The 17003-nt window shown below is 33.9% G+C and overlaps 1 protein-coding gene across 22 annotated transcripts in view; it reads left to right on the forward strand.

The window, feature by feature from the left end:
• The window catches only part of LOC105232701 (collagen alpha-3(IX) chain), a 382089-nt gene extending 370369 nt beyond the window's left edge, over positions 1-11720 (forward strand). For 7 of the 22 annotated variants that reach the window (XM_049457505.1, XM_049457509.1, XM_049457516.1 and 4 more), the window contains 2 exons: positions 8940-9167; positions 10508-11716. In XM_049457505.1, coding sequence (XP_049313462.1) covers positions 8940-9167; positions 10508-10568 — 289 coding nt within the window. In that variant the 3' untranslated portion in view covers positions 10569-11716. Of the gene's footprint in view, positions 1-8939; positions 9168-10507 lie in introns of all 22 variants that reach the window. The other 15 variants (XM_049457515.1, XM_049457517.1, XM_049457519.1 and 12 more) reach the window with 9 other exon arrangements.
• Positions 11721-17003: the final 5283 nt, after the last annotated feature.

Genomic DNA, 17003 nt, shown 5'->3' on the forward strand with positions numbered 1-17003 from the left:
GATATGTACACAGGAAAGTGAAATAACCAGGAAGGTGTTATATGGGAAGTAGGCGTGACTGAAATCTGATTTCGCCCAATTTCACAGCGTAACAATTTTGTTGAAATCAATCGGGAGAATACCGAGTTAGGTAATTTCACTTAAAAGTGAACGGTGCCACGCCCACCATCCAATTTTGACCATGACTCTCATAGTATCATCTCGGGGGTAAAATTAATGTCTGGCGCATTTAGTTATTCATTTACCCTATGCTACTGGCCAACTCAATTTTTTATTTGCCCAAAGTGATAGTACCTCTAACCAAACTATGGAAATTCTGACAATAGCATATTCATATGCCATCAGATTAACCTTATGAGCACAACAAGTCATATTTACATAATTAAATGCAAATAGGCAAAAAGCGTTTTTGGAAAACTCATTCACAGCACAAATTGAAAAGCCAAAATATTTGAGTTAACAAATTAATTCATGGAAGCTTTATCAAATATAGCAGTCTATTTCGGACTCTTCACCCCTCAATTCCGTCCAAATGCATAAACTCACACTCGCACACACACACACACACTACGCTAGAGATATGATATTTGCCAAGCATCTTGTCACATAAATTGGGTGCTGCTTTCCGTATTCTTCTTGAGAATCTCTTCATCTTTCCGGTTATTAAATTTTCATATGCAAATTTTGCGTGCGCATTGTTCGAAGCTCCTACACCACTACCACGCACCTGCAATCCGCTCAACACACTCACACTTAAATATTCGACTTTCCATAAAATCTTACTCTTCCGCCGCCGCTGCTGCCGCTTCCATGCCCATTTAATGTGCACGAATTCTATTTATGTGCAAACACATTCACTTGCATATAAATTCGCTCATCTGCATATAGCACATACTTATATATTTACATATATATATATGGGTATGAACAGAGATACCCAAAAATATCCGAAAATATAAATACCCAACCGAGTGAGAGTCTCCAACTTCAATTTTACTCAGAACTATGCACAAACATTTTTACTTCACTTGCAACGCTCTCACTCAAGTTTTGCGTATGTGTGTGCGTATGCGTGCCCTTATTGCATGTTGCGTGCACACTTGTTTATAATTGTTGTCATTTCAGTTAAATTACGCATGTTAAAGTTTATTTGAAATTCTTATTCACTTACATAAGTCGAACGCCTCAGCTGCCACAGACAATGGTGCCGACTCCAATAGCCCATTTTGCCTTTGAATAACCAGCCTTAATCTACAGCAACAACCAAAAGTGTCGACCAACTTGTTCCACTAGCTCTACATTTAACAAAAGTTTATTTTCCAAAAAGAAAAACTCTTTTACATAATTGAATAAATTTTTTACGACTCATGTCACACACAATGGTCACTGAAATAGGCGCATGAAGGATTGTAATCGCTTGAAGGAGACACCTCGGCGTATAAGTAACATGTGCGCCACCATACAAACTGCTTTAACTACCACATTTATAAACATATGTACATATATGTGTGTATATAACTTTTCATTACTTTGTTTCCACTAGCTCACACACACACTCGCACACTTAAAATATTGTTGATGTGCTCACACGCAATTATACATTTCCAAAAGTTTTACGCCTGTGCATATCCTTTTGGCTTTTTGTTTGTGTATTTTGCTTTCTTCTTCCGACCTTTGTTCCTATTTGTTTGCCAAGTTTGTTTTTGCCAGCAAGATATTTAGTTTTATTGCTCCAACGAGAGCACTTTCTTAACTCATTTAACATGCAGTTAATTTTTTTGTCCAAATTTGGAATTTTAATGTTTTAAATTAAAATTAGAGCTTATGTATTTTAAGTTTTCTTGTATTTTAATGCAAATTTTGGATATTCTTAGTATTTAGTACTTAGTATTTTTATACCATAAACAAGATATATGAATTTTGCTACGACGTTCTTAACACCCCAAAAGAAATGTCAGAAACCCTATAAAAAGCCGATTTAGCCATATCCGTCCGTCTGTATATATGAAACCATCCTTTTATCGCCAAGATGCTGCTCATTTATCGGGATGGTCCGTATTGGACCACTATAACATAAAACTATCATACAAACTGAACGAAACAAATGATTGTATGGAATTTTTTTCAATTGACGAAATATCTTCATGAAATTCCATGCCTTTAATGTCTTCAATTGAATTCAAACGATTTCCCCCAAGCGGTCGATTGAGGTGGTTGAGAAGCCAGGAATCACACGGCGCTAAATTAGCTGAATATGGAGTTGTCTGGCCATAATTTCCGCCTCTTTTTACGAATACACTCAAATAGCATTTCTTGTTGAGAGTTTGGCCGGTCGGAAAGAACCCGGAGTGCCCAGTTCTCGATAATCGAAGAAAACTCTCAACTTCGATTTTTTATCTGATTTAATGTGATTTTTCAGCTTCGGGTTACCTTTGCCCCTATATTCAGCCAATTAATCGTCTGATTTCAAGTAATAAGCATGGATTCTTGGACTCGTCTCCAGGAACAATGCGTTTCATGGTCTTGGTATTCGGAAAGCATTGTTTCACAGACATTAACGCTACGTTGTCTCTCGGAAAATGGTAATAATTTTGGAACTGATAGGGCTTTCACTTTTCTTAGCCCCAAATAATCTCTCAAAATGGTTTTCACTGATCCTTCTGATATTCGAACAAAGACCTCTGACTGTTAATCGTCGTTTCTCAGGAACCAATCCCCTTATTATATTCACGTGTTGATCATCAGTTGATGTTGATGGCCGTCCTGGACCGGTATTGTTTAAAAATTATAGTTAAATTTTTCGGAGATTCTCTAAATTAAATCCATAACTTACGTGTTTTAGTAACTACTCGTTATAATTACTAATACCTTTTTCTATAAGGTGAAATTCGAAATTTGAAGTAAAATATATTTTGGACTTTGGAGGAAAGCCTATCAAAATTAAAAAATATAAAATATTTGAAATCTTCTTTCGACTGTTAATCCTTACATATCCTCACCATTAATTTACTGCAAATAAATAAATTATATTTTCAACTATTATACATTTGACGACCCTTAAATTTCTTATAAAAGTGGAAACGTCTTTCATAATTCTTCAAAAAATCCTCTAAAACTCATCCAACTGACTGATAGGACTTTCCGCTTGAATGTGTTTATCCCTGATTTCAAAACACTCTTCTACGCTCCAAAACATATTCGCTCAAAAATACTTAAGCACGGCTCATTACACTGAACTGTGAGAAAATCAACAGGGATCTTAGAGTGTTTGGAGTATCGACTGCTCAAGTCAGTCACACTTGTGTTACATATCACTCTCTCGACTTGAGGTTTATCCTTTTCCCCAGTCATAATCACTACAGCGCACTTCGGCCTCCCCGTCACGACATCTGGCAGCACAGATGCCACAGCCATTAAGAGCTTTCACACCAACTTACGAACGCCGCACTATGTTCTTGTTGGCGTTGGTGGTGTTGTTGCTCGTTTGCGGCACATTCGTCGTAATGAACTGTGTAAACACGCTACACTTGATTTTTCTCAACATGCTCAACCCGACTCAGCATACGAGCATTTTATGATTCTTTCCTTTTACCAGGGCATTTTTGTGCACCTTTTACGCCTCTACAAACACATACACGCATGCATGCTCACAGTGGTTTGTGTATGCGGCAGCTGCCTCTTGGGCACGTTTTCTTGTAAATGGAGGATTCTGCACTTATGCGGGCACACCGAGCAGAGATAGAAATATTCCAAAGTGTGTGTGTGTGTGTGGCTTTGTTCTTCGCTGGTGCGACTCCTTGTTTTTAGATATGCATGAATGCACGCTCTTTTGAGAATTCCGCTAAGCACCCATAAGCGTGTATCCTCGCTGACCTATAAATGCATCTGCTGTTGAAGGAGCGCACGAATGAGCGAACGTACGAACGAACGAATGAATGAATGAATGGCTGTACGCTTCGTTGACTTGGCTTGTGTCTTCGCGAGCAAGCTCAGTGAAGCGCTTCCGCCTTGTTGCATCCAACCGCACTCATATATACAAGTATACAAGTGTGTGTGTGATTTCGTGTATGTGTATGTGTGTGCGGCTTCATTTAGCGTCTAGCGCTAACGTTTAACTATCACCAGCAGCAGACTCCTGCGCTCCTTTGCATCTGCTGCTAGCGGTTTGCCATGCGAGACGAACTGTGATACTTACCGTGCTGCAGCGCTGCAAGTCCTTCTGCTGTGGGTGGTGCAATTCCTTGCGCTTTGCCGCCAAGGTGATGAGGCGCTTTATGAAACATTTCATATTTGTGATAAAGTGAGTGCAGATTTTTATTTTTCTTTATCAATATCGTAAACACATGGTTTATGCTGTTCCAGCGATCTCGATGGGTTTATGTGTGTTAAATGATAATTTGCAAATACTTTATCTTTGAATTTTTTTCACTTTTATTATCGATACCAAAATGGTGTTCAATGATTAGACAACCCGTTTATTTTGAATTAATTTGATGATGAAATAAGATATATTTTATTTGGATTAGGTGAAATGGGAGTATAAACAACAAAAACAATATCAAACTTCAAATCTAAAGTGAAGATTTTAGCAAGAAGGAATCCATTAATTTTGCATGAGATTGAAAGTTTGATTTTTATTAGATAGAATGAACCGATTAGCTCAAATTTGCACCGTATTGCTTCATAACTTGTTACCACTTTGAAAGTAACTTCATAATGCCACTCCCTTGGAAACTCTTGTTCCCATGGACAAAAACCTGAAACAGTCGATTTTCACAGGCTTCCTTCGAGAATATTTTTTTCCAGAAATGTCATTCACCACAGGCAGGAACATGTTGAAATCACTTGGTGCTATATACAAATTATAAGGTGGATGCACAAGACCCTCTCAACAAGCTACCGAAGCTTCTGGTGAATCAAAACCGCTATGTTTAGCCTATCGTTGTACTGTTGGAACGCAATACGAGGTGTATTCAAAAAGTATCGCGAATCGTAACTGACAGTTTTCTTCGATTGCAGGGGCGTGGTGCATCATGAGTTCTTGCCACAGGGAAGAACGGTCAATAAGGAATATTACCTGCAAGTTATGCGCAATTTGCGCGAAGTAATCCGCCAGAAACGCCCGGATTTGTGGAAGAACAAAAATTGGCTTTTGCACCATGATAACGCCCCTGCTCACACATCGTTGCTTGTGCGCGACTTTTTGGCCAAAAACAACACACTAATGATGCCGCAGCCACCGTATTCCCCAGATCTGGCCCTCTGTGACTTTTTCTTGTTCCCTGAACTGAAGAGGCCCATGAAAGGACGACGTTACGCTTCTCTTGACGAGATAAAGACGGCATCGAAGGAGGAGCTGAAGAAGATAAAAAAAATTATTTTTTGAAGTGCTTTGGAAAAACCGTTGGCACAAGTGTATAATATCTCATGGGGATTACTTTGAAGGGGACAAAATAGATATTCATGAATAAATAAATAATTTTTGAAAAAACACAAAATTCGCGATACTTTTTGAACAATCCTCGTATCTCCCCTTTTAGTCAAAGCTGGTCGTTTCCTGGCAAACGCTTCCTTCAGGCGGTTCAATTGCTAACAGAACAGGTCAAAATTAAGAATTTGGCTGTAGAAAAGCAGATCATAGTAGCTGATTTCCGGACAATTCCTCCAAACAAGAAGCAAAATTTTCGAGTCTGTCAAATCTGCCAAATTTGCCTTGGCCACCGTTTGCGCCGGCTCACCGCGATTCAACCAGGAACTTTTGTGCTTGACGTTATCGTAAGTGAGCCTGAATCGACTATCAGTACTGTTTCACTAAGTCGTATGAAAATGTTATTAGTTCGAAAGCTTATTTTCCTAATGTTCTACATAAGAGATATATTTTCGTCTATTGGAAATATAATAGATTTTTTACCAGACCTTATATGGTCAGCCATGCTAATACATAAGAACTACGTTATTTGGACTTTTTGAAAGCTCTATAAGAACCAAAAATATGAAATGAGGTACCAATAGTGGTAGCAAAGTGGGTGACAGATTTTCTCTACCTTGGTAAACCTATTGGTAAAGGACGTAGCTTTCAATAATGGTCAAAGCATTGGTATAAACTTAATCGAAAATTACATAGTGTAGCCATTGTAAGTCAATGCTTGAGTGCATCCCGAAATCTCATTAATTCGCCATAATCTGCAAGTGTTTACAAACACACGTGTGTATGATTATGTCTGTGTATATAAGTATATAATATAAGCTCTTGTGCAATGCATTTCAGCCATAAATTCCACATAAAATCATTGTGGCCAAAATAATTATAACTGCTGGCATCTCTTCGGAATATACTTCAATACTTGAGGACACAAGTATACCAAGAGGTTCTTCAAAATCATTGAAATCATTACAAAAGCTTGCGGTAGCTTATTGAGTTTCATTTACCGGCGTAGAGACTAATTGAGAAATTTAGTTGTAGTTGAATACAAGACTTCGTAAGAAATCTAACTGTATACAAAAGGGTCTTCAACTAGGGCAGGCCGCTTATGACAGCTAAGACTTAGTACAGGAACTCGCAGCCGGTCGAACTGCCTCTAGTCTAAAAAATTTTCTGTGATTTCTACAACAATCCGTCCTCTACAAACACCCTTTACAACTTGACTGATTACTAAGTAACTGCGTATTAGTGCTCGTAGCGTATAGACATGCACTAATTATATATGTGTGTATGTATTTTCAATTACAAGACGCAATGTTATCAAAATATCTTAATGACCTGGGCGACACTGGCCTCTGCTTGCGGAGCAACGTGAGCCCAAACAGCAATATGAGCATAAACGCACACATTCTTGCGCTCACAAACACAAAGGCACATTTCTACGCAAAGCCCCAGCAGAATCAAAGGTCACATGCTTTGTCAGTCACATGGCTTGTTTACAGAACTTGTAGGTATTTAAATATTACGAAGTCTCGGAATAATTTATATGGATACTATTGAGTTATACTACCGTATCATAAAGGGAAGAGATATCCTTTACTGCATGCATGCAGTTGGCTGGGTTAATAATTTCATTGAACTCTCAAGTTCTTGAATGCATACACACAAACAAACACATATCTTTAAACCTGCTATTAGACCTTCATACTAACTTAAATGCTGGTGGTTTAATATACATTCAGGTTCCATTAAGTATCACCTGCATACATACATATGTGCACAGTTATCTCCGTAAAAGCCATAAACATATGTATTATTAATATATGATGCAGGCGACATCGGTTCATATTTACATACATATGTGGCATTCAACATTTTGCATTATTTATTAGAGACGCAAGTGTACAGTTACAAACTGCCTTATATGTAGGTTCAAAGCGAATGAATGAGTGCGTAGATATGTATGTACATATGAGTGTCCATGTGTGCATGAGCTCGAGTAAATTCATTAAAGTAATATCTTGATGTCCGAGTAACCAAGTGGCAAGGCAAACATACTCATTTTGTCAATTTCGCCCAACCTAGGCTTATCATTCACTCTAAATACAAGTAAACAGAGAAGTTGCAAGCCTGAGACTATGTTAGCTTCGAAATTACATAATTGATTAATTTAACATTTCAAAGTTGAATATAAGTAAAGGAAAAGAAATATATATATAGAAACGTACATACATTTTTGATCAATATTTGTTTGAGTCCGAAAAGAGAAAACACTAAAAGTGGTGCCGTATTGCCGAAAATGTAAAATTGTTTAATTTGTTCAAAAATAAAATAAATATATATTTTTGAGTATTTGGTAACAATTTAAGAATGAAACTACAAAATTTTTTTTATAAGATTAATTATTTTACAGTTTATAAAAGTAAAAATCCACAAAATTTAGTTGTTAAAGTATACTTTTGGGCGTCAATATAATGCCACCTGATCTAATTTGACTCGGACTAATCCATTTAAACTGCAATTGTTATCTGAATAGATAAAAGAAAATTTCTAAATTTATGCAACCTTCTTTATGTTCATGTGAAAAATTACACCATATATGTATCTATTATAAGCCCAAGCAAAAATGGTAAAACATGTAAAACAGAAGGTTAAAACCCATTGGAAAGGGAGGATAAACAATTTTCGGGTAATCGAAGTCCTACCTTTGATAGAAAGTTAGAGAAAAGTTAATTGGGTTTTAAAGGCTAAAAATGTTTTTTTCTCGATTTCCAAAGTATTCCAAATTTAAAGAGTCCTTTGGAAAAATTTCTTGGCATGGTTACGGGTTAGTGAATAGTCGGATATCTGATGAGCTTCGAACACTTCGAAAACCCATTTCTGTGATTTCGAGATTCTGACTTATTCTAATTAAAATACACTTCCTTCTGAACCGTCCTTCTCTGACGGGACTGTGATCAAAATGCGTCAGCTCTCACTTCTTTAGACATTCAGGGAACTATTTTTTTATAAATTAGTAGATTTATTCTGGATTCATGACATCTCACTGATTCGTGAAAGTTTTCTCTAATTTCGAAAATTTTTGGAACAAAGAACCATATTTTAATAAAAATGAGATCATATGAAACAATAAAGCTGCCAATTGGTTGTGAATAATAAACAAATATCAAAAATTGGAAATATAATCAAAAAGGACACTGTGTCTTTACAAAAGAGTTTCATACAAATGCCACACACTAGACCTTCCATTTAACCCTGCTCTTCAAACACAAAACTATCTGCAATATAACCTCTATTTAATCACACGTTTATATTAAATTACATCCAGACATATATATAAATTTACAGAGTTAACATTATTGTCAAGTAAAAGCAAATTTATTTTCAATTTCACCAAAGTGTAATTTAACTAATACATGTGCGAGTGGGCACACATCCCAGTTATTGCATAAATATTTAATTTCGCTCACTTGAACTTTTCGTAATGTGTTTTTTCTGCTTCCATTTTCATTAACAGGCCACAAAAGCACGTTTGGCACGGTTCACTACCCAACGGTGAGCGTTCGATTGACACATATTGCGACGCTTGGCACTCGAGTTCCATAGATAAATTCGGTTATGCAAGCAATTTGCTGGGGAACAAACTGCTCGACCAGGAGCGACAAACTTGCGATAGCAAATTAATTGTGCTCTGCGTGGAGGCGTTGTCGCAGGACAGAAGGCGAAAGCGCGATCTCAGCGACAGGTAAGCACCGACCACAACCACACACACACACGCACACCTTCGTTAACGCTTAAATGCTGCTAAATGTACGTTTGAGTATATGTATATGTGTGTGTGTGAGTGTGTAGTTATAAGCACATATGTGTATTGTTAGCGCTGTAGCCGCCACAACAGTGGGAGTGTGAAAAACGAAATTGCGTTTGGGGATTAACGCAGCGAAATCACCAAAATGACAATAGCATACAATCAACGCAACACACACACACATGCAGCCCATGGGAGAGGGCAAATATATGGAATTTGCTCATACAACGTGTGCCACTGTGTGTATGTCTGGATGTTGCTATGCCTGATGATGATCTTTGACCCTAGTGTATGTATGTTGTTGTGTATTTGATACTGAATTGGAAATATTTGAATACGCGCTCATTCGAACAGCTAACGGTAGAACAAAGCTTTCATTTGTATGTAGTATGTTGCGCACGCCCATATCTCGCAATTACAAATGAAGTGCAGTAAATATATAAATATGTATGTATGTATGTGAATCTGTACTATATTTATGAAAGAATAAGTATATACATATCGGAAAATGAAAATATATAGAAATATATACGTATGTATATGTAAATATATGTCTACACACCTTATAAACATTTGATTGTTCTATTTCCCTCTGTGTCGAAACCAATTTGAATGCCAGTTATATGCTATAGTTATCCGATCTGAACAGGTTTTTCGGAGATTGTATTGTTGCCTTGAAAAATAGTATATTTAAAATTTCGTGAAGATACCTTGTCAAATAAAAAAGTTTTCTATACAAAGACATCATTTCCATCGTTCACTTTGTAAGGCAGCTATATTCTATAGTGGTCCGATCTGAATAATTTCTTCGGAGATTACACCATTGTCTTAAATTTCTTGAATATATCTCGTCAAATAGAGAAGGTTTTCATACAAGGATGGGATTTTGAAGAGTCTGTTTGTATGGCAGCTTCATAAGTATATGATATATTGGTCTAAAATCGGCGGATCCGATATACTATATTGTCTTCGACGTTTTTTTCTGGATGTTACAAGCTTCAAAGCAAACTTAGTACACCATAATAAAAATTTAATTTTGAACTTTCCCCGAAAACAAGGTCTTATCGCGTATTCTAGATTTAATAAGAAGTCATATATACATAGTACGTGTGAATGAGTATGAGTATTGTTATATAAATTCAAGATACATATATTTAAATAAGAATAGGTCGAGAAATAAATATATACATATGTATGATATATTTATGGAAACGAAAGTTATGTCTCCCCATAAAATATTAAAATGTTTAGTAAATCTCTATCTACCTCTCTTCCAGCGAACCCGAGTTCCACACGGCGGAGGCATACGCGCGTCACCTGCAAGAGGTGCTAACTTGAAAAATTGACTCACGCACACATGCGCCGAGGCAGCGCGTTCGAAAGGCGCATCGGCTGCGGCGCCAACATTTACAACATTTACACCATCATCACCAACGCAACCAGTGAAATTGTGAAAGCAAATCGCGCAACTAAATTTGAATTTTTAAAATTGTAAAGATCAAAAGCCAAATCACTAACTTCTTACAAACGAGTGAATGATTTATTTTTATTACAACAACACTACGAAGAAGCATTTCAACTAATTATTAAGTAAATTACGAATTTTCCTTCGGTTAACGACAAATTGTGCAAGTTTTTATTGTATTTACAGTTGATTGGTACTACTAGCCACTAATTGCACACATACATACAAACATATATAAATAAAAGCACATCCATGTGTGCGAGATTACTTCATTGCATGTACTATAGACGCATACAAACGTATTCATGTAGTTACATACATACATACATACATATAGTTAAACCTTCATACTGCTAGTTATGATATTTATTTGATTTTCTGTGTAACTACTTTAGCCATGTAAGTGTAAACGAAAACTGAAACTGAAACTGAAATTGTAATTGTATTTTTCGAATCATAGATTTTTAATGTCTCTTAATGCATACACACACACACGCATGCGTAGACTTGTGCTATGTGTGAAACTGTAAATATTTCAATAGTTTTTATTGTTTTGTATTTATAAAATTCAGAATTATTATATAGCAGTTTAAGGAAAATATAGTCATACATATTATATAATAATTATGTAATGCATTGTAAACGAGCAGAGACGAGAATATAGCAGACTAGCGAGGAACAATAGAAAAATAAAGAAATTACACGAAATCACACAGAAGGCTGCAAAAGAAATAAGGGAAATTTATTGCAAAACGTTTGAAATCGGCTGTAGAGTTATTTATGTACAAATTATTATTATTTTCTTGATTGAAAAGTTTTATTGGAAATATCCGTATATAAAAATATTTTTTTTTGTTTTTGTTTTAATGCTATACATAAATATTAATAACTATACATTACTACGGGCGTTAAATAATATGGTTTTAAATAAATACAGTTCTTTTTTACTTTTTTATGATCACGTTCTTTCTCTATAAAAAAAAATTAAAATAAAACCAATTAAATTTTTTGGTGACAAATTAATTTTGCATACTTATACAACAACAAATTTCTAACTTTTTTTTTGCTAAAAAAAATTACTTAAAAAAACTTTTTCCCTAAAATTTTTGTTCAAAATTTAAAAATATTTATTGCAAGGATATTTTTTTTCATTCAAAGTAATTTGATTTCAGTCAAACATTATTATTTCATTCAAAAAATTTTTTTCATTCAAATGTTTTTTTTTCTAAAATTCAAATTATGTATATTCCAAAATTACAATGAGATTTTTCGCTCAAAAAAATAATTTATTTTATTCAAAAGTTTTTTTTTATTCAAAAAGTTATTTTGTTAAATTTTTTTGTTAATTTTGCATACAAAAACATTTCTTATTATATAAAAAAAATTGTAAATGATATTATTTTTTTATTTAAAAATGTGTTTGCCTTCATTTAAAAATTAAAATTTCAAATTGTATTTCCTTTACCACACAATTTTAAAATTTATAAAATTTGCACTATTTATGTAAAAGTTTTTAGAAACAGCTGAATTTTGCATACTAAGCTTAATCAAAATCATTATGAATAATGTGGAATTAAATTTTGTACTAAATAAATTTATTAAAATGTTTTTATTCAAAAATTATTTTTAAACAAAATTTTTAACTTTTAAACAAACTTTTTTTAACTCAAATTTTTTATTAAATTTTTTTTATTGAAACAATTTTTATTTCATTCAAAATCTTTTAATTCAATAAAATTTTTTTTTCGTTCAATTTTTTTTTTATTTAAATTTTTTTTATTAAAAAAATTAATTTTTTTTTACATTCAAAAATTCAAATTTCATTGAACAAACTTATTATGTTTCTTTTACCACACCAATTAGAATGCATAAAATCGGCACTATATAATTATTTTTTTATTTTTACTACAAAATTAAAATTCTGCGCCATTTAAAAATGTATGCCCAAAGTAAACTCCACTTTTTTCAAATAAATTTTATTTAGTCGAAAGTTTTGGTTAATAGCTTAACACCTTCAAAAACAGTAAAAAGATAAAAATCTATATTTGACATTTATTTATTGTAAAACATTACAAAACTTAGTGAATTTCTAATCAATACACAACTAACTCTCTTCATATAGTATGTATATTTAAATTACAAAAAGAAATTATGTAATTCCTCGCTGTTGCATGAAACTTACATTGCTTTGTGCATGTAAATACGACACGATTTGCCAAGCAGAAAAAATACATATAATGAAATAAAAGCAAATACAGCCGTTTATTTATGAATTTGTTAAAGAATATTTTGCATAAATTTGGTCAGCCAATTGCAACAAAAACGAGCTGCAATCAGAAAAATTGTTGTTGCAACATTTCATGACCACAATTTTTTTTTTGCTATTTGCTATATATTTTTGCCAAATATAAAATATATCAATTACTACACGGCAACATTTATTGCGCCAGGCGAAAAATCAACCAAACACAACAGAGACTATTTTATATACCTGCACACACACACTCTCATACGCAGCTACAACAACTTCCATGCAAGCAGCTGCAACTGCAACACAACATATCGAAAATTACATTATCAAAAATTGAAAAGAAATACAATTATTTTAAAGCCCGACAAAAAACATTTATATTTTCAAATGCAGGCAACACACACACACACATATACACGCATATACACATGGAGAAAACAAATGGCAGTAAATGCAGATTTGTGTAGCAATTAAAAATAGCATTAAACATGAGTAAAACAAGAGAAAATCCAAACAAAACCAATAAAACTCGTGCGAGTTCAGATACATATGTATGTATGTAAAGGAAATTTTTTATACGTGAATTTTTAAAAATAAGTTTTGTAGCATTAATACTAATTATAATGATATTATCAACACGTAGAACTACGCATGTAGCATAAACATATATAAAATAAAATGAAATTTACTCATAAATATATGATACATGTATGTATGTAAGTAATTTGGTAATTGTAATTATGAGAGCAAAAACAACACACAAAAACAAAAAACGCATAAACAACTGAAAATGAAAATGATAACAAAAACTGTGCAGTGTCTGTTATTACATAATAATACTATTAAAATTTAATAAATACAATTAACGATTCCAAAGTCGATTAAAATGTGACTTTGCGCGAAGGCAATGCTTAGTTAGTAAACATTTGCATTTAATTATGGCATTTTCGTTTTTGTAACTAAATGAGCGGAGCGGAGAAGTATATTAGTAATTATGAAAGCAGAGCAAACATTAGCAATAAAAACAATAATTGAAGTAAAGCAAACAAAAACAAAAACAAAATAAAAAAAAACAAGAAAATTATATAAGAAGTATAATTAAAGCTAAACTAAATACTGTAAGCGTAAAGTGAAGGCAACAATTTTACATTTAATAGTCACAATAAAGAATCTGCAAACGAAGAAATTGTATTTTGAAGGCGAGCAAGAGAGAAATTAATGAAGAGCAAATCACTTAGAATTTCACATTCAAACGAAACACAATAACAACATGATTGTGTATGCAAAGTACACTGCATTAACGGTAAATTGTAAATTAAACACCCAACAACACCGTCTACATACATACACAAACACACACACACACAGAGACATATAAGCAAACACACGAAAAATCATATCGAAGTGAATGTCGTTAAACCAAATTCTAGTCCTAAGCCAGAAATGCAGCGATATTAAAGTTAATAAAAATGAGAAAGAAATGTATGCAAACAACAGAAAAAACATAAAACGCGACTTTTATTTCGAAATTGGAAAAATACTATTTCTTAGAGCATTTCAGTTTGTCTAGCGCAATGCCTCCTAAAGTAGCCAAATATGTTTTTCAAAAAGGTAGGATATTATAGGTAAGCTGCATCTTAAGGTATCAACTAAGGAGTCCAAGTCAAATTCCCAATTTGTTGAAAAATCTTATATCTTTTGGCTGACAAGAAACATAGCATGTTGTTTAATAATTATAAAATTTAAGTGCACTGTTCTGACTCTTTAGTATACCGCTTGAAAAATATTTGACTTTATTCAATAAAAAGCTTTAGCAATCTCAAATCGTAGCCTCGACGTTATCACTTTATAACTGCAAAGTCAATTTTTAGGTAGGTAGGTAGAGTGGATGTCTGACGACGCACTTAAGACTCTAGGAGGCTCATTGTGAAAACACCGCGACTCAAATACTGCCACTCTATTATTTCCACTCTGAATCACTCCGTGCTCTTGACGTAGCTCATAAGTTCAAAAAGTTATACACATGTAGTATGTATGAGAAACTTCTGAGGCCTCGCCACGAAACGCTCGAACGATAGTTTCACTTCTTTTCCTCTACAAAGCCTTGCATTCGCATAGATGTGGTTCTATAGTCCCTTCTTCTTCCAGCATTTGGCAGATTTTACAATAATCGTTATATCGTATCCTCAGTCTGCTGGCAAATCTGTCACTCCTACTAGAATTCTTAAGTTATCCTTTTGAATTTTATAATTGGACATATGCAGCCCATATTCCATTCATGCCACGTTTATCTAATTGTTGAACAAGTTTTATTAACTCCACCATTACTCATCTATATCTACAATATGTTTATTAGATTAAGTATACAAAGGTATGTACAGGTAAAGAGTAAAATCTTTATGATATAAAGTTATGATGCAGGGCTCTGCTCTGGCTAATTTATCTACCTCACAATTGCCGGCAAGCTACTAGAGATCTAAGCATTCTTTCACTACCTTCGATGAAGCTTTAGTGATTTCAAAGCCGCTGGCTACTTGTACAAATATATATATATGTATATGTACATATAAATTATATATATTTCATGATGTGAGCAGACTCTTTGTCAGCACAAGAAGACTTTCTTTAATTGCTGGGAACTCCGCTGGAAAGACACCACCTCCCACTCGATTATTCAGTTTGAACCCATCTGTATAACTATCACACTCCATTTTATTCTCCAGTCAGCTAATATTGTGACTTAGTTTGTGAAATATCTTGTTGAAATCAAGGATCATTGAAGTATAGCACTCAATTTCCGGTCATGAACAACGTTTAATACAATATATACAAGCTTATATCTCTGCATTTGACCCAAATTGAGGTTTGGAATGGCATTTTTGTGGAACAATGTCACGTTTTGTGAATGCCTTCAAATGGGTACTCGAATGCGCACTATCGTTCAAAATGTTCAACTTAACTACTTATTGATATCTCAATATCTTTACTGAAACAATGTTTTACTCTACACAGATCTCTATATTGATTGAGAATTCTGATAGGATACGTGAATATAATCAAAATTATTTTTAGAAACTTACTCACTCAACACAGGGTGTTTCTGCTTCTTTAAATTCACATTATTACTGCCGTCACACACCAATGAAGTCCAGACACACAACGATTTTCGCGCGACATCTAACGTTGAGGTAGCAACATCTGTTGTGAAAAAGAGACATTAAGAAATGTATAAAGATTAGTCCAGCACCCGTTAAATTTCTAACAACTTTTAGTGAAGTCACAAACATTCATTTAGTACTTTTTTAAATTGTTTTGAAAGTTTCTCAGATCACGTAAATGAAATTTACGTTCTATTAAAAGTTTTCTAATTAGACGCTAGATGGCGCAACTGAAAAGCTCACTCAAAATTTTGAATTAACAATTTTACAACATAGCTAGAATGAGAAATGCATCTCAAAATTGGGCATTCCCGCAATTTATAAGAATTAAAGATTTTTGAAATTCCTCAGAACCTGACATCCACCGTCGCAGTGTTTTTGTCCGACTATGGGAGCTGGCTTGTATGCTTAGAGTCAGAAGCTGCCATTCAGAACGATATTTCTATTTAATAAATGCGAGCCAATGTCAGGCAGATGTGAAGTATTGTTCTTAAAAAACTATCTCAAACACCAAAAATTAATAAGAATTAAAAAAAAAAACAATTTTCTTGAGTAATTTGATGAAATCCTGTCAGCTCATCAGAGAACGAAATATTGCTAAAATAGTGTCCAGTCCGGTGTTTGGAGCGTACTAATAATATCCGGTTATATTTAGTTAGTTTTGTATGAAAGTATTTAATATAGAAAATTGATCTTTGCAGAATAAATCTCGTTAACTGCAAAAGTCTCCAATGCAAGCATTTGACTCGGATCGTTCAGTTTGTATGGAAGCTATATGCTATAGTTAACCGATCTGAACAATTTCCTCGGAGATTACATTGTTGCCTTAGAAAATAACCTGTGCAAACTTTCGTGAAGATACATTGTCAAATGTGAAAGTTTTCCATACAAGAACTTGA

Source organism: Bactrocera dorsalis, chromosome 5, assembly GCF_023373825.1.
Source record: "Bactrocera dorsalis isolate Fly_Bdor chromosome 5, ASM2337382v1, whole genome shotgun sequence".
Lineage (NCBI taxonomy): Eukaryota > Metazoa > Arthropoda > Insecta > Diptera > Tephritidae > Bactrocera > Bactrocera dorsalis.